Below are 20,620 nucleotides of genomic sequence, written 5' to 3'. Positions count from 1 at the left end.
CCTCAGCCTCCTTTTCTCCAGGCTGAACAGCCCCAGTTCCCTCAGCCGCTCCTCATCAGACTTGTGCTGCAGACCCCTCACCAGCCTCATTGCCCGTCTCTGAACTCGCTCCAGCACCTCAGTGTCTTTCTTGTAGCGGGGGACCCAAAACTGAACACAGAATTCGAGGTGTGGCCTCACCAATGATGTCCTCCAAATTGGTACAGAAACATTTCTGCTTTTTCTCCCTCTATTAGGCATATCCTTTCAGAGCCCCAGTCTTTCCACAGGACTTCCTAAGCTATTGACCTGCCTGTAGTTACCTCTTGTATGAGAAGGAAGGCACAAGGCAGAGGCTAGGGGTGAGATGGGGACTCACCTCGTAGAAGAGCCCTTCGGGGAACTGCTGGAAGCACTGGGCGCAGACGAAGCACTGCTCGTGGTACAGCTCACCATTGCTGTTGACAATTTTCTCAGCAGGGGCAAAGCCACCTCTGCAGCGCTCGCAGATGGCGTTTGCAAGTGCATTCGCCATGTTGCTGTCATTAAAAAAAAAAAAAAGGAAACAGAAACAAAATTAGCCCAAATAGGCAACAACACTGTTTGTGGGTCTCTTTTTTTTTTCCACAAAGCCAGCTGCATCAGCCTAGCTAGGCTGCTCACCAGAAGTTTTTCAATGGACTTAATGACTTGTGGCATCCCCTCAGAAATAAAAGTGCCATTTCCCCCTGCTCCCAAACTCTTTAGAAACAAAATCCCCACAATGCACTCAAATACTAATTCAAAGAAACCCGAACAGAGACACAATTACTAAGGATACATTTTAAGGCTTTTTATGATGAGAAAAGGCAGGCAATTCAAAGAAGTACTTTAAAAATGACAAAATAGATTAGAATTACAGCATACAAGTAAAAATGTTAACAATAACTGAGGACTGGCAACACATAGGAAAGCATAAATGATAATTCCAAAATAATTTCCAATTCTAAAATGCATATAGCAGCACCAGTTCAAAAGTTCTAAATAAGCAATGTGAAGATGTGTACAGTATCTAGTCTGGCAGATATTACTGAAAACCAGAGTATGTAAACAATTATTCCTTCTAAAAGCTTCAGATAGCTTGAAGTCATTTTACAAATTTAGTTTGAAGCTCTGGGATTTTTGGTTGGTTTGTTAGGGAGGTCAGCTCACAGCGTGCTGTTGTTGGTCCAGGGGGGCTAAGGGAGATGTTTGGGATGCTCTGGCTGCCCCACTGTGACCCACACAAGCTGGTGACCCCATGCCAGGTCACTCAAATTGCAACCTTGGTTGCTTCTCAAAGGCACGTGACCATAAAATGACAACAGGGTAGCTGCAAAATATCAGAGGAATTAGCTACTTCACTAGGATCTTGTCCACATCTGCTGCAGACAGTACAGCTGTGTTTCAGTTAATTAAGGCCAGAAAAAGGCTCACTTGATTTTTCCTTTGCAAGCATTTTCTTACTCATATCTAGACTCTCAAAGCTATGCCTTTCAGATTCACCTCTCTGCCCAATACCATTTGATAGCAGAGAGCAAATACAGGGTAATGGTCTAGTTTTGTTACAATCTGACTACAGCTGACAAAACCACTGACTCAAACATCTATCTGGAAGCTTATTAAACAACTGACATTTTAAACGTGTGCATGCATGTACACATTTTGATATAGATATCATGCTGTATCTGCAAATGCAGAGCCCTTAGTCCTCTGCAAGGTGCTCCTTCACACTGCCTTTCCCTCCAAGGGGTGAGACCTCTTGGCTCCCACCAGGTTCAATAGGAACTGAACTCATTCCTTGCATGGCATTCAAGGGAGCAAGCAGACACCTGGCACAAGTTTCAAAAAGGAATGTGCTTTGTCTTTTTCTTACACTGTTCTCACAGGAGAGCCCTAGGCAAGGTCACATCTGACCAGTTATTATTAGCTGGCCTTTTTTTTTTCCTCTCTCTCTAGAGATCTTTGCAGAAAAGGAAAACAGTAACTGCTATCCAAATGTTCACCACTCTCTCAGTGAAACAACAAGTGAGCAAATTTCACAAGGATATCAGATGGAGAATGGTCTATTCCATACTACCCCATACATAACAGACAAGCCTATAGTGATTATATGTATGAACTGTGGTTAAATATAAAGCTCGCCAATGTTCTCCATGGATTCTGTGAGCTTTCTGTGGGGGAAAACCTCCATCACTTCACCCGTCCCCTTTATCAATCTAAATGAAGAATAATCACAACAGAAATTAGGATGTTCATCATCACCTCAGCAGTTCTCAGGCACTAAGGATGTTAAACTTAAAAAATTATTCAATGTTAAGAGCTGTCAGACACAAATTATACTCCAAGCAAAATATGAAACGAAGTTCAAAACCAAATGAAAGCATAAAGCTTTCCTTCTCAGTGCGCAAAAGCACTTCACTTTGATTTGAAATGCACATGTAGACACAGAGATGTACATAATACTTCTGCATTAGTGAAGCAGTTTATTGGTCTGCCCAAAATAGTAGGCAAACAACATAAAGTCAGAGAGACTACTTGACAAATCACAACCCTGTTTCAACTGCCGATAAAAATTTCTGACGCAATTAATTATGAAGTTTAAAGCAACAGCTCAAATTTTAGTTGATGATTACAACTGGCAAAGTATCAAGCAGAACCGTGGCAAAGGTTGCATTAGAGAACGGCTTGCACAGCCAGCCTGCAGCTCAGATAATAAAGTACAAACATACAATACGCCAATAATGTCACCATAGTTATACCCCGAAGCCGAACAGAATGAACTTACAATCTTGCATAAAAGTCACAAAACTCTTTGTAGAGTTTTATGTCACTGTGCCTACGTTGCAATTTTGACACCGGTTTCTCGTCTTCATTTCCTGCAGAGTTGTAGGCATCAGGAGCGACCTTATGTGCAACCTCTTCATCCTCCGGGATGGGGTAAGGGTAAGCTCTGCGCTGAAAGTTCATCTCTCTCTAATTGCTTTCCCAGGTGTATATATTCTATGCTTATACTGCAAAGAAGCTGTAGGCACAGGCTGCAAAACAATCTGCTGGCCTTCTCCTTCTTCCCAGCGAAGTGATTTACTTTCACAGCTCTGTGTCATGCAGCCGGAGCTACTCAGCGCCCTGCTAGAGCTTCAAGTTAAAAGCTCGGTGGCGGGGCGGTGAGCCCAGCACGCTGTGATTTACTGACGCTGGCTGCCAGCGGAGCTGCACATTCCCCTGCCAGGCCCTTGTGCACACTCAGATGCTGGAGAGGGGCTTTGCTGTCAGCTGCTGACAGAAGCTGCCCAGGAGAGCTGGGGTGCTGGTCACCTACTTGAGCAAACACCACCACCACCAAACTTGTCCTCAGCTTCCTTCTGCTGGGGGTGGAGGTGGATTCCAATAATATTTGATCATGGGCAAAACAGCAGTGGAAAGTGCGAAGACTTCTGTCATTAGGTAAATATTGCTTTCATGCTACAGTTTATTTTTCATTGTAAAAATGGCCTTTCATATTCCACTTGTGTCTTCTAAGTCATATGTGCTGAATTTATCTATAGGTGTATTCTTGTCAGCATTTCAGAAAAGGGGCAGTTATGGATGAATAGTTTGGTTTCTGTTGTGCTTCACAGGCCATTCACCGAACTGCCAGGTATACTACGATGGGCAATATATGAAGGAGGATAAATGAAGCTTGATTTCCAGTGATGTACTGCATTTAAAACAATTATCTAATTTAAGAACACTTACTGAAGAAATTTACTGTGGATATTAGGGAACTGAGAGAGCAAAATCAGGCAGAAAGAATAAAATTAATCATTCCTTCACCACAGATTGCCCTCCTAATGTTGCAATTATTTAATGTTTTATTTTTAAAAACCTGTTGTGCCCTGCTTACTAGGGAAGGCGGGGTGGATTAGCTGCAGATCTGCAGCTAATAATTACACATCTGCAAGCTCTTCCTGCTTGAAGCACAGAGTTTGCAGCAGACGTGGGGTACTAGGCTTCCAGCCACTCGCAACTCCAGACAAAGCAGCGTTTGGAGAAGCTGCTCTGAGTAACTATCCCTTGTGTTGAACTCACTCAGCGTTGTCAGCAATCGATTGAACCACAGAAACGCATCCACTCGGTGCTCATGACATACGGTGCCTTGGCATCTGAAGAATCTGCTCATCTGCAAGGGGGCATGGAAAGGCAGAGGAGGACAGGAAGGAGACAAACAAGAAGAGAGGGAACAAGAGCAGAAATGAAGACTAGAAGATGACAACACGACAGAAAGTCCAGTCAAGGCTACTACTTTTGAATATGCCTTTGACTTCCTAGGACGTACTTCAGAGGGTCTGGTTTATGATGGTTTTGGGTCATACTTCTCACCGCTAGCTAGGACAGCTTGCTCAGTAAGTGTACAGCAGCCCACACGCCACTCTCCATGCAGGCCTGGGCTCGCATGTAGCCGTCTTTCCCATATCCTGGCCAACACAGCACTGCATCTCTGCTGCTGCTGCCAAATTTCTGGGATGGGTTTGGTCAGGCGTCTTTCCTTCATCAGGAGATTCCCCTGAGCCACAGGACATCACAGTAGGTGGGACCCAGGCAGCATGACCCTGCTCATCTACTCATTTGTAGGTGTGATTATGCATTTTGCACCAGAGCTACCAGCAGTTACAAGCTGTAACAGGCTACAGAAGCTGCACCCTTACCACTGACATGGCTTGGCTGGGGCTCAAGCCCTATTTTTATCTGTCACGGAGCAAGCTCCAGATCAAGTAATGCTCAGACTGTAGCCCTAGGCCATGATGAACTTGCCAGAACATGGTTAGTAGCAGGAAACAGCACTGGAAGAAAAGGTTTCTGCATCCGCTGGAGTGATGAAAATGAGTGCTGTTTGCCAATGGAGATGCAGGAGTAGTGATGCTGGCTCTTCGTCTCCGTGCTGCTTCCCAATGTTTCCTGCACAGGTCAAACGCTGAGCTTCTGTGGGTATGAAAATCTCCAGGGAGAGTGACTGCAATGGACTAACCATGCTGATTCGTCCAGGATTAGTGCAGGTACATTAAGCCACTATGATAAGAAACAGCAAGGCAGTCTGTCTCTTACTGTTATCACTGACCATCTCCTCGGTCCTTTTCTTGTATGTTGTACCAGATCATAGGCGATTCTCCCAGGAGGCTGCTGCTGCTTCTGAGATTCAGGTAGCCCTGAAGAGTTTGTTTCTCCCAGTGGACTACTTTAGTCCTTGTAGTAATGCGAAATCCACGGACTACCAAGGTGGCTGGAAGCCACTTGTGCTGCCTCGCGTCTTCTGAGGTCAACAGGAAAATATTTCCTTGCTTCTTCAGCTTGCCACTATACAGTCTTCTGCGTGGCTGTAGCAAAGCAAGTAGTATAGCAAGTCAGTGCAATAAGATTTCCATCCAAAAAGTCTGTTTTAATCTTCCGAGCTTTTTTCAAGAAGCAGTCCTAAAATGGTACTGGGACTCCATATGCACAGTAAGTAGAAGCTTCCTGGTTCTCAAGGCCTGTTGCTGCTGGCGGAATTACTCCCAACTTGTTTTCCATTAAGCAAAAAAGCAGCTCGCCGGGAGTTTAAAAAGGGCTCTTCTGCTACTGAAGCAAAACATAGTTTCTACTGTGAATGTTTGGTAGTCCACAAATCCACAGCAGCTGGCCATCTTTCTCTTTTCTGTCATTTTGCTGGAGGAGTGCTGCCAAGAGCTGAAATACGCTGTTAAAAATACACAGCATTTTCCTTAGGGAATTCTATGTTACTCTGAGGTGAAGCCATCCATGGGGAGCGAGAAGTGTGTAGAGGGGTTGTTGATTTGCAGTATCAGCTTCCCAAGGGCATTCCCTGGGATCTGGGACAAAACCTACCAGCCTGCTGCTAAGGAAGCAGTCATAAGGAGACGAGAAAAGTGAGAAATTCAGGATTTCGTTGGAAAAGGTACGTAGGAAGGAAGGAGGCAGAGAGGCTCTTCCTGGCACACTGATGATATATCAGAAGCCAAAGCTGATGGAGGGGAAGATGCTAAAGGAAACAGCAGAAGAGGGGAAGGGAAGGGTCCCACCGTGGCTACAGAGACAGGCTTCAGAAAACAGCAGCAAAAATAGCCGCACTGCTTTGTCATCGCTGACGGACAATTGCTGCCCCACTCACACGCTGCTTTTCCATCCCTGGAAACGTTCCAGACCAGGCTGGACGAGGGTCTGAGCAACCTGATCTAGTTGCAGATGTCCCTGCTCATTGCAGGGGGGTTGAACTAGATTGCCTTTGAAGGTTTCTTCCAACCCAAACTATTCTATGATTCTGTGATTCTCTGGAGACCTTTCAAATCTGGCTGCCAGAGGCAGACAGGGACTCTTACAGAGAAGGTTCAGTGGCCAGCCAGCCCTGCTGAGCGCTCTGCTCCCTGCCACAAATAGACGTGCTGAGCAGTCACAGCTCCAAAAAAGGTGCTTGGCAAAAGCAGCTGCTGCTTGGCAACCTGCTCGTGCCACCATGAAATGTCACTGCGTCACCGGCGCTGTCAGAAAGCCATGAGCCCTGTCTGGTTATGCAGTGGGGGAATAAGTATTCACAGTGCATCCCTCCCCTTCCTGCATAGGTAAGGCTGATTTCATTTTAATTATATTAAAACTGATGCTACACAATGGCCCTCCACACAAAACACAGAAAAACTGGAACAGAAGTTTTGCTGCAAAATCTGTGTGGACTTGCAGTGCCCTGCACTGATTTCTGCACCAACCTTTTAAAGCAATGATTGACCTTTCGCATCTTTTTAATTGAAATTAAAAATACTCTTGGGTTCTGGTTGCTGCAATTGTTTATCTCTTAAGCAATAAAATACTTTCTGTGTTAAACTGATATCTTAAGGCAATTTAAAAGAAGGTATAAATATTTTCCATCATAAAAATGCTCATTACAGGTAAGATTTTCACATGTGCCTAGCACTGGTCTAACTTCTGTTTCTTATTAAAAAGAATGGAAAACCATCTTGAAACCACTGCAATAAAAATCAAGTGAATTCTGAGTGCTCCTACAAGTTTCATTCTTTAGTCTTTGCCACAAAAAGCTTGAATAAACTTATGTGGTGGGAGTTCAAACAGGGCAAACAAAAAGGCAACTCTAGCTGTTGCATATACTTCAATATAAATTGATTCTAGTATAAACATGTCCAAAAAATGCTTTGGTCTCCACAGAGAAGGTTCACATTCCATCTCTCCATAAGGAAATGAATATAACTGGAATAAACAGGTAAGCAGCACTTTCCCACACAACATTTTATCAGCCATACAAGCACAGTGAAAAATCAGTCTGACAGAATTTGTAGAAAGGGAGAGCAATGTTTAACTATAGCAGGTTCTTGTTGTAAGTCATATTTTAAAAAAATGTTGTATTTTCTGCCTGCTGGTTACAAACATTACCAAATTACCAAAAGGCAATTGTTAGCAAATTACAACTAAGTGTATGCGTGTTCCTCATCTGTTGCTTAAGAAACAAATTTAAAGTTCAAATATGTAAAATGTATGATGTTGACCTTTGTATTTTCTGACATTTCAGGAAAATCCCATCCTGGCTTGTATTAGAAATAGTGTGGCCAGCAGGACTGGGGCAATGATTGTCCCCCTGTACTCGTTGCTGGTGAGGTCCCACCTCTAATCCTGTGTTCAGTTTTGGGCCCCTCATCATAAGAAAGACAGTGAGGTGCTGGAGCGAGTTCAGAGAAGGGCAATGAAGCTGATGGGGGGTCTGGAGCACAAGTCTGATGAGGAGCGGCTGAAGGAACTGGGGCTGTTTAGCCTGGAGAAAAGGAGGCTGAGGGGAGACCTTATCGCTCTCTGCAACCACCTGAAAGGAGGTTGTAGCATGGAGGGGGTTGGTCTCTTCTCCCCAGTAGCAAGCAAGAGAACAAGACGAAATAGCCTCAAATTGCAGCAGGAGAGGTTTAGATTGGATATTAGGAAAAACTGAATCACAGAAAGGGTTGTCAGTCATTGGAACAGGCTGCCCAGGGAAGTTGTTGAGTCACCATCCCTGGAGGTGTTTGAAAGACACGTAGATGTGGTGCTTAGGGAGATGGTTTAGTGGGACCTGGCAGTGGTAGGTTAACAGTTGGACTCAATGATCTTAAGGATCTTTTCCAATCTAAATTATTCTACAATTCTAAAATTATGCACTACCATGTTTCTCTTCAGAGTCATAGTTTCCTAGCACCAATACTCAGCTCATGTTATCTGTCACTGAAATTCACCAAAAATCCTTCACGAAATCCTTAGTGAGAAGGCAAATGCCAGCCTGTGCTTCTGTCTTAACCATCTGCCCATACTAGCTCGAACCGATGTTTAAACAAGCTGAACACCATGATCTAAGCAGTTCATCCAGTAGCTATAATTAATACCATGACTCAACATAACACCCTGGCTACCAGGAGACTTCCATTACATCCACACCATTCCTTGTAGGGCAGAGATAACTCCAACACCAAGCCTCCCTTCTCGTACCGACATCCTTATTATAGTAACATCTCCGCTGGAGATACTACGCTGAGAACGGACCTTTAGCTTTACTAACCAGCATGGCACTTCCACGTCTCCTCTCGAACATTACTATTAATTTACACCTCCAGCAACATAGCCTCTCAAACCATTCTTCACCTTCGTTAAGTTTGTTTTTCTATTTTATATGAGGAAGTGCAAAGTTTTTCATATCTTGAATTAATTTGTTTTGGGCAGAAGGTAGAATGTGGTAGAGAAAACATCCCCTCAGCTGTTGCTCTTCTCTCACACACAGATTAAATTGTAATTATTAGTCATCCTCAGTTTCGGTTTCACATTTTTTATTTTCCACATTCACTGCAGCATCACTGAACTTTAAAACCAGCAGAGGATGGCAGACAGCTGAGCCATCTGCAGTTAACATCGCAGAATTAAATAATGGCCCCAATATTCAGCAGCTGAAAGAGAATAACCAGAAGCAATTTATGTTCCTAAGAGTCGAGCATGAGTAACGTTACTGACAAATAAAGCTAATACAAAATAGCATTGCTTTCATACTTCATTATGGTGAACTTAACATTTGAGGTAATACAAACTGAAGGTCTTCATCTTGTATTTTATATTTATGAGCTCTTCAATACTAGTAGCAGACCTGTCAAGTAAGCACAAATGAATTTCAGTAGCAGTTAGTGCAAAGCAAGGCTTCTACACATTTTCCACACCAAAGGCTTTAGTAACTATTGCAAGGTGGTTTTAAAAGTAAGGGTTTCCACCCCAACAACTGACATCCTGAATGAGCAAAGCAGAAAAGAATGGTTGTAATATACATATCATAAGACTTGTGAGGGAAGACGTAGATGTTACCCCTCACAACAGTGTATTCTGCTGGGATTATCTGAAGGAGCAGTGCAGGTTATTTGCTTGGCAGAACAGAAGCAAAGGAATAAGCGAAGACAACGGGATTTTGTGCCAAACCTCCTTGCCCTTTGCTACATACCATGGAGAATGTAGGTGTAATCTGAAGATTAGCTTTAGAAAGGAATGTAGTTTAAAACTAAGCAATTACTTGTACACTTCAAAATTCATGACCTGCAACCTGGTAACTCATGGAGCTATTCTGGCCTGAAGCGGCACTGCTACCGTGTCCTTTAAATATATATGATAAATATATATGACACAGCTTTTTTAATATATCAGAAATATAGCTTATGCTTCAGTTTCTGTAACCAGCAAGGAGAAATGTAAAAACAATAACTGAAAAGCCAAACATCAAGGGAGACAAACAGCTTTCAATGCAGATTTTCCATACCGGAACAAGAAGGGGACCAGCCAGGGCAGTTTTGAGTCATGACCCTAAGCAGGTAACATTTTTCCAATAGCTGCAAAGAAACAGAGTTCAAAAGACAGACTCTATTCAGGATCAAGAACATTATGATCTATGAAGACAGTGGCATGCATGGATTTAACATGCTTGAAAAGACAAAGGCTATTTCACATCCACTTCACACTTGTCTGTTCATTTCTTGCTGGACCAGCTTGAACCTTTTGAATCTTTCATTTAAAAAGGCACAGCTGAAAAATGCTGCCAGGTAGTGCCAACTGTGTCTGCCAATATGTTACTTCCTTTGAGGTTAATGGCTAATAGCTGTTAATTTTCTTCTCACTCTGTCATGGCCATTAGAGCACATAGAAGAAGCAGAAAACTACAGGGAAATATGTCACCGAAGTCATAACCCAAACCTCTCTTGTTGGACAAAAGTCTCCAAAAGGTTATGAAACTTCATCTTGTTGATACATAAAGATGCGTCACAGGATGACTTAAAATCTGCTCATGAAGCTGAGCAGTGTCATCCAAAAACACCATTCAGAGCATTATATATGAAACCATCATTTCAGAATACTACCAGGAACTACTTAAAATCAGAAGTCTCTTAAAAGCTGGCAGATACAAAGCTGAAAACTGAACAACGCCCAAAACCCCTATGACAAAGCAAACAACAAAAAAAATTATAAACCCATAACCATGTGCATCATGGCATCTGATAACACAAGTGAAAACTCGGAGCGTCACTCATCTTTAGGAAATGCCCTGAGATTCCCGGGTGTGAGGTGAGACCAGAGGAGTTAACCAAAGGGAAAAACACTGAATGTCACAAATCCTGTAGGAAGTCCCTGAGCCACAGCTGGGAGCGAGCTGGGATTACTACCAAGGGAAATCCCATAAAAGGTCCGCTCTTTCCTTCTGCATAGCTCCCCAGGCATCAGCTTTTGGTCACTATCAGAGGCAACATACTTGGCAAGCTGGAGCTGTTCCCATGTCTGGAGAGCATCATGTAAAAAGCTCACGGTCGTCTCGAGAACACCATGTCTGTTAGCTTTACGTTTCCCAGAACACCTCAGAGACCACAGGAAAACAAAATAAATAGGAAGGGAACCCAAACTTACAGCCTTTAAGTTTGTTCTCCCTGGTGCCTGCAAGCTGGTAATTTTTATTAAGTGGTGACACTGGGATAATTCAGTTTTTCTCTCCTCTGCAGAATATTGCTGTGTGTAAATTCACTTCAGTGTGACAGGTTGCATTCAAAGGAGAACTTAATTATAAAGAAGAATAATGCGCAATCACAGTACATTTTCTGTAGAGAACATCTCTGATTAGGTGTTATCAAAACACATGAAAACAAGAAAAAAACCCTACAATTTATCCTTAGCCAGCTTATTCTGTAAGACAAAGCAATCCTTATTGCTGTAATCATTGAAGCTAAACAATTTACTGAAATCAGAGATTATTACAATGAGGCAAGTGTAACAGGAACAGCAGTAATTGCTCAGGTTTCTGTTACACAAGCAGCCACCTCGGGTCATTTGCAGTCAGGTGAGGTGACGGTCAGGGTGAGCATGTCAAAGAAAATCACTTAGGAGTTGTTATGCAATGCAGGAGACAGGGGGTGAGAGAGGAGGTAAGGAAAAAAGGGTGTGTTCCTCCTAAGTTATTTTAACCCCTAGAGCAACGAAAAGTACAGCACAAATGAAAAGTAAAGCCTCTAGTCATTTGGATACCTCAAACTAAGGCTCAAAGCAAATTCTAAGTATCACAATATTAAAATATAACCATGAAGCATATTTTTCCTGGCTCCAAGTTACTATAATTAATAATACTAATTCAGTGTTACATTTACATGGAGAAATCCTTCTTCAATTACAGCAGCTAGACAATGAGCCAAAGTGTTTTTTAATCAAGAGTTCCCAAATATTTGATTCAAATGAGTATTTCTAGGTCCCAGCTCTCTACTATTCCAGCACATTTTCTAACCACAACAAATGAAGAAGTGTAATTTTTTGTGGCTTAACATTTATTTTCAAGCTCCTCCTGGTTTAATAAATTAGTGTCCTTTTTACCAATGTATTGAATAATTACTGCTTTACCTGCTGGCACTGGCACCATTAGCAAGTGAAACCTATACTTACAGAAAGCAGCTATATAAATATTAACATTTGTAATGCTGTTAAGAAACATTACCAGTGGAAAACAAATTTAAGAATGCTTCCAGGTGTAGACAGGTCTTTTCTTTCTTCCTTTCCCTGCCCTCTGAAAGTTCAGCAGGGTCCCTGGTTCCCCAGGCAGCCCCTGATCAGCATCATCTTCTCTCCCCAATAGGTAGAGCAGGAGATCTTCAGGGGGGACGTGCAGCTGGATACAGCTGCACACCTTGGCTGGCTGTTACACGTGGGTTTTTGATGGCAGGCTGAGCAGATCTGTGACCTCGCACAACTCCCAATTGCTGTATCTCATAAAGAGAGGCGTTCAGGCCTACCGCATTGCCAATGTTTGAGGGATTTTATTCATTAGTTTCCTTTTATACTCACCTACGAGCTTTGTTGTGCAGAGCCTCTCCCCACAAGGCTCAGCGGGACATAAGAATGTGCTTGTGTCTCCTATTTCACCTTTGAGGGAGCCTTTGTGCATGAAATTTTGGGGCACATCCACATGCCTTCCAGCCTGGAGTCTGTGTGCAGAGGCAGGTGGGAGCCTGGAGGGACCCAGCAGAAGATTGCCTGCACCTACTCATGCAGATGTGCCCACCAGCTTCAGCAGCAGAGAGCAAAAGAAAGGCAGATCTTTAAAGCCATTAATGTGGAAAATGTCTATGGTGATTTCTGCATAAGAGAACAGAGCAGTGAACTATCGGACTAACTGACAGCCACAGACTGAAGCTTGCTGATGGTTATTTGTTGCAAGTGCTGCAATTTACTGTTTGGTAAAAACCGGAGACTAACCTCTTCAAAAGTTGTTTACATTTTTAATTGCATTTGAACGCATATGAACTTACAAAAGAGAGCTATGGATAACAGTGATCAATTCACTTTAACTGTAATTGTCAAAAAAAAGAGAATTGCCCCTGCTTTGCCCAGTACCTTGTGCTGATCTTCGGAAATTAATAGTATCAATTTTTTTAGATGAATCATTCTATTTTTACAAAGGCCATGGGATGCGAAGGAGAAAGAGCGAAAATAGCAAGCATACTGCTACTGTTAAGTGACTCCTAATGATTAATCATAAATGTATGCGTACAATTTCCTTTGCATCCTGTTTGCTGAGAAGAGCAACAAAGAAGAGCTCAGCATACAGTTCAGAATTTTTTACATGCCATTTCTAAAGACAAGGCAAGACAAGATTTATGAGAGATGTCATTTTTTTTTTCCCCACCAAATCAATATAGATGGTAAAGAACAAGTCTTCCCCTCTGTTCTGAAAAGCAGATTTCTCAGGTTGCATTTAGTTCAATGGCTGCTGCATGTGCTGCAGATGGGGTGAGACGAAGGTGCCGGGCAGCCCCCTGCACGTTGAGCCCTGCAACTGGGGAGCATCCTGGGTAGTCTATGCATTGGTAAGCCCAGCTTAAGCAGCGGAAGAGAGGACTGCATTCAGCATCCTTACCCTAGTGGAGGTCTAAACCAAGCACAGTTTTGTACTGTGCAAGTACAATAAAAGGACAAGCTATCCAGACCACCTTTTACGTGGGGTGGGCAGGCCAGTAAAGCACCAGTAACATCCACAGCAGCAGATTAAAAGGCTCCCAGAGAGGTTATGGGGTTTGTTAAGTGATAAATGAAGTCAGAGAGGTGGAAAGAGAAGCTGAATTTCCCATCCCCACCAATGTGCTGTGCTGTCAGGACAAGGGCTGGGACTCCTCTCACCTCACCGCAGCAAGTGGAACCAGCTGTGCACAGCTTACACAGGAGGAGGAGGGGTGCAGGGGATGAGAGAGGCTTCCATGGAGTGAAACTCACTCATCCTAGGTTGGGTTTCTAAAAGAGGGGGATGAGTCAAGATGTAGGTCAAGACAGGTTCTCCTTCCCCTCTACTCTGCCCTGGTGAGACCACATCTGGAATATTGTGTCCAGTTCGGGGCCCCTCAGTTCAAGAAGGACAGGGAACTGCTGGAGAGGGTCCAGCATAGGGCAACAAAGATAAATAATGGAGTGGAGCATCTCCCTTATGAGGAAAGGCTGAGGGAGCTGGGTCTCTTTAGCTTGGAGAAGAGGAGACTGAGGGGTGACCTCATTAATGTTTACAAATATATAAAGGGTGAGTGTCACAAGGATGGAGCCAGGCTCTTCTCGGTGACAACCAATGATAGGACAAGGGGTAAGGAGTACAAACTGGAACACAAAAGGTTCCACTTAAATTTGAGAAGAAACTTCTCAGTGAGGGTGCCAGAGCACTGGAACAGGCTGCCCAGGGAGGCTGTGGAGTCTCCTTCTCTGGAGGCATTCAAAACCTGCCTGGACGCCTTCCTGTGTAACTTCATCTAGGTGTTCCTGCTCCAACAGGGGGATTGGACTAGATGATCTTTTGAGGTCCCTTCCAGTCCCTAACATTCTGTGATTCTGTGAGTCCTACCCTGCCACTCCAGTCCTGATCTCAGTTGAGCTTAGGGCTTGCTATTTACAGCTGCGGGTGGCTTCACTTGAAACACCCTTACTCTCCTCAACTGGTTGGGCTCCGGTGGCCCTTCCCAGCCCTCTCAGGTCCTCACCACTGCCAGTGGGACAGCTTCAGCTGCTCAGTCTCTGCGCCATACCACCTGCAACACTGAAGCAGCTGGGGCAGATTTGGGGCTAGCCCCAAGAATCAGCGTGTATACCACAGCAGGGCAGTGTGTGAATGGCAAGGTGTTGAACTCTGTCTGCAGGAGGACAATGCCTGGATGGGCAAAATGAGCAAAAGCATGCACTAAAGTAAGCTCTGCTGCTTGCAAATCAGGCCCTGCAGATACCCACAGCTGCGTGAGATGAGATTCCCCCCAAGACAACCTGGAACCTAGTTGCTAGAGCAAGAGGTGTTTGGAGACACTCTTGTTATATTTAAACATTTATTTAGGAGCTTCTACTGCAAATGGAAATATGACAAGCTACGAAACTTAATGGAAAGAGCCAGACTATATTCCAACGGTCTTTCCTACAAAAGACTGAGGGAAGTGTGTGGAGACTAGTTAATCACAAACTGAATAGCAGATCTGGAAGACAATGACGTGAGTCAAACCTCTGGGTGAAGTGACACCAGTGGAGACAGATGTAGAAGCTAAAGCTCACCTTCCTGTTATGGAGCTCAGAGTCCCATGGCACATGACCTATCATGAAGCTACCTCAACAGAGGAAATTACTTTATACTGTAAAGAGAATTGTTTCAATAAATTTTGGTTCCTGGAAAATAAAATGTATGTGATACATTATATGATAAATACATGCTCAGCACACCTTTAGGAGTTCCAGTACATTGCTTGACAGTGCCCTAATTATTAGTAATCTTGTGTGTTTTAAGTACAAATGACTCTGACCTTCCAAGGAAAGAGCAAAGGTGGAATTTCAAGCTGCTTTGCAGCGCTGACGCTGCCAACACTTCGCTGGATCTCCACTGCAGTTTGCAGATGCACAAGCCCCGTCCTACTGAGCAGTGTCCGGGTCCTGCTGTGATGGCCGGACCCCGGAGCCACAATTACAGTGGCGCCTGCAGCAGTGCAGAGGCCACCCAAGACACCCTGCAGCAAGGTGAAAGGGTGTGAATGGCTGTCTGCTGGGTGACTTACTGCTGTTTTGTGCCTTAGCAAAGGAACAGCCCAGCCTGGATACCAGGAAACCGCTACTAAGGGAGCAACAGGCCGCAAAAAGGGTGGGAGAGAGAAATCCCATAGTGGGGTAAGATGCGAAAGGCTGTAAAACGAAAACTGGTAGGTATCATATATGACTTCAACAAAGGGCGATTTTAATTTCTATTTCTTTAAATACAGAAATTCTCACAGGATACCTTGAGGACATTGGCATGTAGGGTACAATTTGGCCCAGGATTAGAAAAATACGGTACTTGAACCAAGAAAGCAGCTTTCTGTGAACTGTTCCTCAAGGGCTGATATTATTTAACACGTGGATTAATATGTATGTAAAAAGAAATACAAAGGCACTAGAACAAAGAACTGGAGAAACTACAGGAGGGCATTGCAAAGCCATGGAGGATAGCAAACTATATTTAGCTGACATGAAAGAAACCTCTTGTCTTTCTTGGGCACTCTAGATACTCCGAAAGTATTTGCTAAGGACAGGCACCTAAGCGTCACCAGGGCAAGCACATGAAATAAGCTAGAAGTTTCCAGTTTTGGAAAACTAAAGGACTTTTTAAATTCGCTCCTGACTGATCTTTGCCCTCGTTTTATGTCATTATTTTGTATTTACAATGCCATAGCCTTTTGTCATAGAGAATGCAGTAAAAATTACAAATAAGGCTGCCTGGCAACACACTGAAATATCACAAAATGGGTTAGGAAGGAGCAAGGTTTAGTTTGAATAAGAACCAGCTTAAGCTATCAGCAAATATAAGAGAAGCTCTTTATTTAGGTATGAGTTGTCTCCCTGCTCTAGGAGCACCATCTCATCTTGCTCTGTTCACCTTCTTGTATCTCAAATACCCTGACCTAAACTCATTCCTAAGTCTCCTGATTTGCCGTTTCCTCCAACTTGGATTTTACTTCTCAAGACCAACCCCTGTTTCTCATATTTCTTGTCTTTAACTGGAAGAGGCTCAGAAAAGCATCAAAATGCCTACACTTATACTGATCCAGACAACCCCTTCTCCCTACTCAGCCCATAAAGGATCTCATTCCCATCTTGGATGTGCATATAAATACGTGAAACAGCAACACAGCTGTAGAGAGCTAGCACTCATTTTTATGTATATTATTTAAAAAGCAGCTTTCTCTTCCCTAAAAGATCTCTTCTTCCTCATGGCTAGTTTTGTATAAAAGAAATTAAACACAAAAAGTCAAGAATCTCTGCACATCTCTTACTCTACTAATTATTCTTTTATCTATAGCCATATGAGTACATGCTGCTAATGCTATTAGAAATCCATCTAGGAAATCAATACCATAAATAGACACCAACCACGCATATCAGTCCCGCAAATTAACACATTCCTAGAACTGACCCAATATTTCTGATATCTCATAGCAAGTAATTTCAGTAGGTTACAACCAGACATTTTGCCACGGTAATTTTTAATTAAGGTGCTTAGTTATAACAAAAGGGTAAATCCCCCAAATCTGGATACCCATCCTTCTGAAATTGCTAACTCAGATAACAAAAGCGCAGTTGACAAAAACCCTTTAAATCACACAGCACTCCAATTTGATGCACAACCACCACCAACACTGAAAAAGAATCTAAAAATACAACCAGAGAACAGGCATTAGGAGATAGGAAGTACTTCCTCTCCTCCGAGGCTTTTGTTAGCATTTACACAGAGATTCTTTTCTGGGGACCCTGAAGTGGGAAAAGATTGCTTTCACACCAAGCCCAGTTAGGGAGAAACATCTGCATTTTTACTTTATTTTTGGTGTCTGCTCTTAGTCAGGTTACAAACAATTCTTTAATATCCCTGCTCCAAACAGCAGCTTTTTGAAAATCTGTTGTTGCTCCTTCAAAAGGCACATAGCATCAGGAAGATAACACCAGACATTAAACGGCTTTCTAATTTTTGGTCACCCTTCCTGGGTAAGGTCAGGCTAAGTGGTCCTGCTGCATTCTTTTGTCTAAAGCCCTTTCCGCAACAAAGAACCCCCCCGTGAGGAAAGCCAGAGCCCAGGAGCCCCTCCACCACTAAACCAGCCCAGGGAAGGGGCTGCGCCAAGACCCCCGAGAAACAGAGCAACCCACAGAGTCTGGGTGACCCAAACCTGACTTCAAACCATACCCAGCAAAGTTGTCAGGCTGCAGAAAGTTATTTACTGGCATGTGCTGGCTGTCAGAAGGGATGCAGAAGTAACCACTGGGTAACATTTGCCCTTCCCAGAGTCAGGGAAGGGAGTCACACAATCGCGAAAACCCACAATGTGACCGTACGGCTCCTGTTCTCCCTCCTTCGGGTTTTTTTTTCAGTAGTTCTTCAGGACTGCTTCCCAATGCATGTGCTTTGCAGTGAGTTTCCCAAGCCGTGACTGCATTTTGTTTGCTAGCACCACCAAAGCAAGCAGGCTGCGGAGCAGGGCTCAGCACCCCAGCAGTACCCGTCAAATGCGCACTCACCTCAGCTTCTCATCCTGCGACCCGGCCAGTCCCACGCTATCGGGGCGATCCCTTCTCCTCCTGTACAGACCCGAATGTGACAACTCTTTCAGCTGCAAGGCCGTCATATTTCTCTACCTGAAGCGTTGGTTTAAGGAGGGGTGTGTGTGTGGCGGCTGGGTGTGGGGGGGTGCTGTTTTGGCTTTGGGTTGGGTTTCTCTCCCCCCGCTCTCGCCTCTTCCAGATGTTGCCGCCGAGGAGCAGCGCGGCTGCCAAGATGCCTGGAGAGGAGAGGCTGGGCGGCGTGTCAGCACACCTGCACCCGCCCGAGCGACCCACCTCGGCGGGCAGGGCAGGCAAGCGGCCGCTGCTCGGCTTCCTGTTTTCTCATAGGTACACACCCTCCCGAAGGGCACCACATTTCCTTTATAACTCGATCACACCTAAGGGATGTCTAAAGGACACGCTCACCGGCTTCCCTCCAGCTTTCCTTCCAAGTCCGGCCGCCCCGACGGCGGGAGCCACTCTGCCCTGCGCTCTCCCCATCGCCTGCTGCAGTCGGCTACAAATTTTGCAGGGCTGCAATCTGCTGTTAACTCTTTCCCGCTATAATTTATGATGAAAAGAAAGTCACAAGTGCTAGGAAAATTCAGAGTTACCCAAGCTTCTGAGGAAACTCCGACAGGGAGATTAATGCAGCAAAGAGTGTAGCAAAGTAACTTCAGATAAAATGCTCTTTTGGAAACACAACAGCACTGTGCTGCTCAGACATTGCTCCTTTCCACAAATCTTGAGAATCAGAAGAAAAGCGCGATGTATTTTTCTTCCCACTCTCAGCCATCAAAACATAACCACCACAACTATTTGTCACATTTTGCAGTGATGGAGTGTCCTGTGTAATTGTAAAACCGGAATGAAAGTGCTCAAGGTTTCCTGTAAAACAGGAAGGTGACCAGCAGGGATTTGCAAGCTCTGCATCTCATCTCACTTAGTAATGTTTTAGTAATAAAACTCTTCATTTCAACTTAAAAGGAGGCTTCAGAAAAGCTCATCACTTTCTGAAATATTTTTACAACTTCTTTAACATTATCCATGGCACATATAAACAAAAACCTAATTCAGAGTTTTTACTTCTATGTTGAGAGTTTCAGAGGGTGTGTGTTTTTAAATGAATTTGCATTTAGTGAAAGATAAGAAATCTAAAAATTTGCAAGGACGGTTTTGACTAGGATAGAAAACAAGTTCTATGTCGTATGAATTTCATAGTTCATTATTGAAGTTATTGTTATGTTGATGTTTTGTGGTTCCTCCCGCCCCCCCCAGCCCGGTTTCAAAGAGAGATTTTTTTGCACTTAGAGTATCTATTTCTGTTTGGTAGAGAATTTGTATGGGGCTCTTCCTCTTACACTCAGAAAATGGAAAGGTAGGACCTGAGAGCTGAAAGGCTTCTCATGTGCCTTTCAATCTGCTACAGCAGTCCAATTAGCAAATTAGCATACATTTCCAGGTTATGCCCCTTTCTAGTGTATGGAAGTTAGCTCCTTTCGCACTGTTCTGTGTTGAATTGGGGAGGCAGCAGCTAAGAAGACATCTTGAACATCTGGGAAGCAGAGCCTGGAAACAAACTATGAGCTGTGTGTAGACAAGCCTGATATAAAGATCTCCCACAGGGAAATCTGAGCACAGGGTTTGTTGTGGACACTTTGGGGATGGCTCTTATTGCACTCACTCTGCAAAGTCATTGTTACAGCCATTTATAGTAAGCTGCACCCTGAAGTGATTAGTCTTCTGTAGATGGGCAAGAAGGACATAACTGTCATGTACAACTCTAGTAAAAAATACTGTGTTTGGAGGAAATTTCATGGATTATTGAAGTGTTTGTTTTGTAGAGGATTATATACAAAAGAGCATTAGTGAACATCTGTAACAGAGAAAAGCGTAACATATGTAAAACTGGCTATGCCACTTGACACCAATTTTGTTAGGATTACCAGACTGAACACAAGCACAGTAGTTTTATAGAATACTATCAATGTGCTTCAGTCTGGAATGTCATCAACATATAATATAAAACATAACACAATGGAAAAATAACATAAATTAATTTGGAAAAAGAAGTCACATAATGTGCCAAACAGATAATGGTTTGAGAAATTCAATATGATTTATACGATGTTAGAAGGCTGCACACACTGAAATGTCAACAAGAGCTATACCACTGAGCTCCTGTCCTCAGAAAATAAAAGGGAGAACAGTCACGATATTTGCCTAAACACGCTGCATTCCAGTTTCAAAGTATTTTAAATTGTTTCTCAATATGCAGCAGGATAAGCTTAAACATAATTAAATGCCAGTTCCCCACAGTCAGTCAATCAGTGATTCAATGAAAAGTTAATGCTGTTACAAACGGAATTAAGGACAGAAGATAACAGAGGCTCATAGCACAGCCACTTCTATACATTACCAACAGTTTTTACTCTGCTTTAAATATCAGTCTACCAATGATTTCTCTTTGCCCAAACAATCAATTTTAGAGAATCCAAAAAGTGAAGACACAGCAGATTTTTTTGCTGTGAAAAAGCTC

At 43.5% G+C, this 20,620-nt stretch overlaps 1 protein-coding gene across 4 annotated transcripts in view; it reads right to left on the bottom strand.

The window, feature by feature from the left end:
- The window catches only part of LIMS1 (LIM zinc finger domain containing 1), a gene marked incomplete at both ends in the record, with an annotated part of 79,917 nt that overhangs the window by 18,845 nt on the left and 40,452 nt on the right, over positions 1 to 20,620 (bottom strand). For 3 of the 4 annotated variants that reach the window (XM_080363823.1, XM_080363824.1, XM_080363821.1), the window contains one exon: positions 359 to 518. In XM_080363823.1, coding sequence (XP_080219949.1) covers positions 359 to 514 — 156 coding nt within the window. Of the gene's footprint in view, positions 1 to 358; positions 519 to 18,057; positions 18,165 to 20,620 lie in introns of those variants that run through there. The other variant, XM_080363822.1, reaches the window with a different exon arrangement.

Source organism: Nesoenas mayeri (genome assembly GCF_963082525.1).
Source record: "Nesoenas mayeri genome assembly, chromosome: 1".
Classification (NCBI taxonomy): domain Eukaryota; kingdom Metazoa; phylum Chordata; class Aves; order Columbiformes; family Columbidae; genus Nesoenas; species Nesoenas mayeri.
Note: the sequence above shows the minus strand (reverse complement) of the source record. Positions and strands in the feature narration are given on the sequence as shown.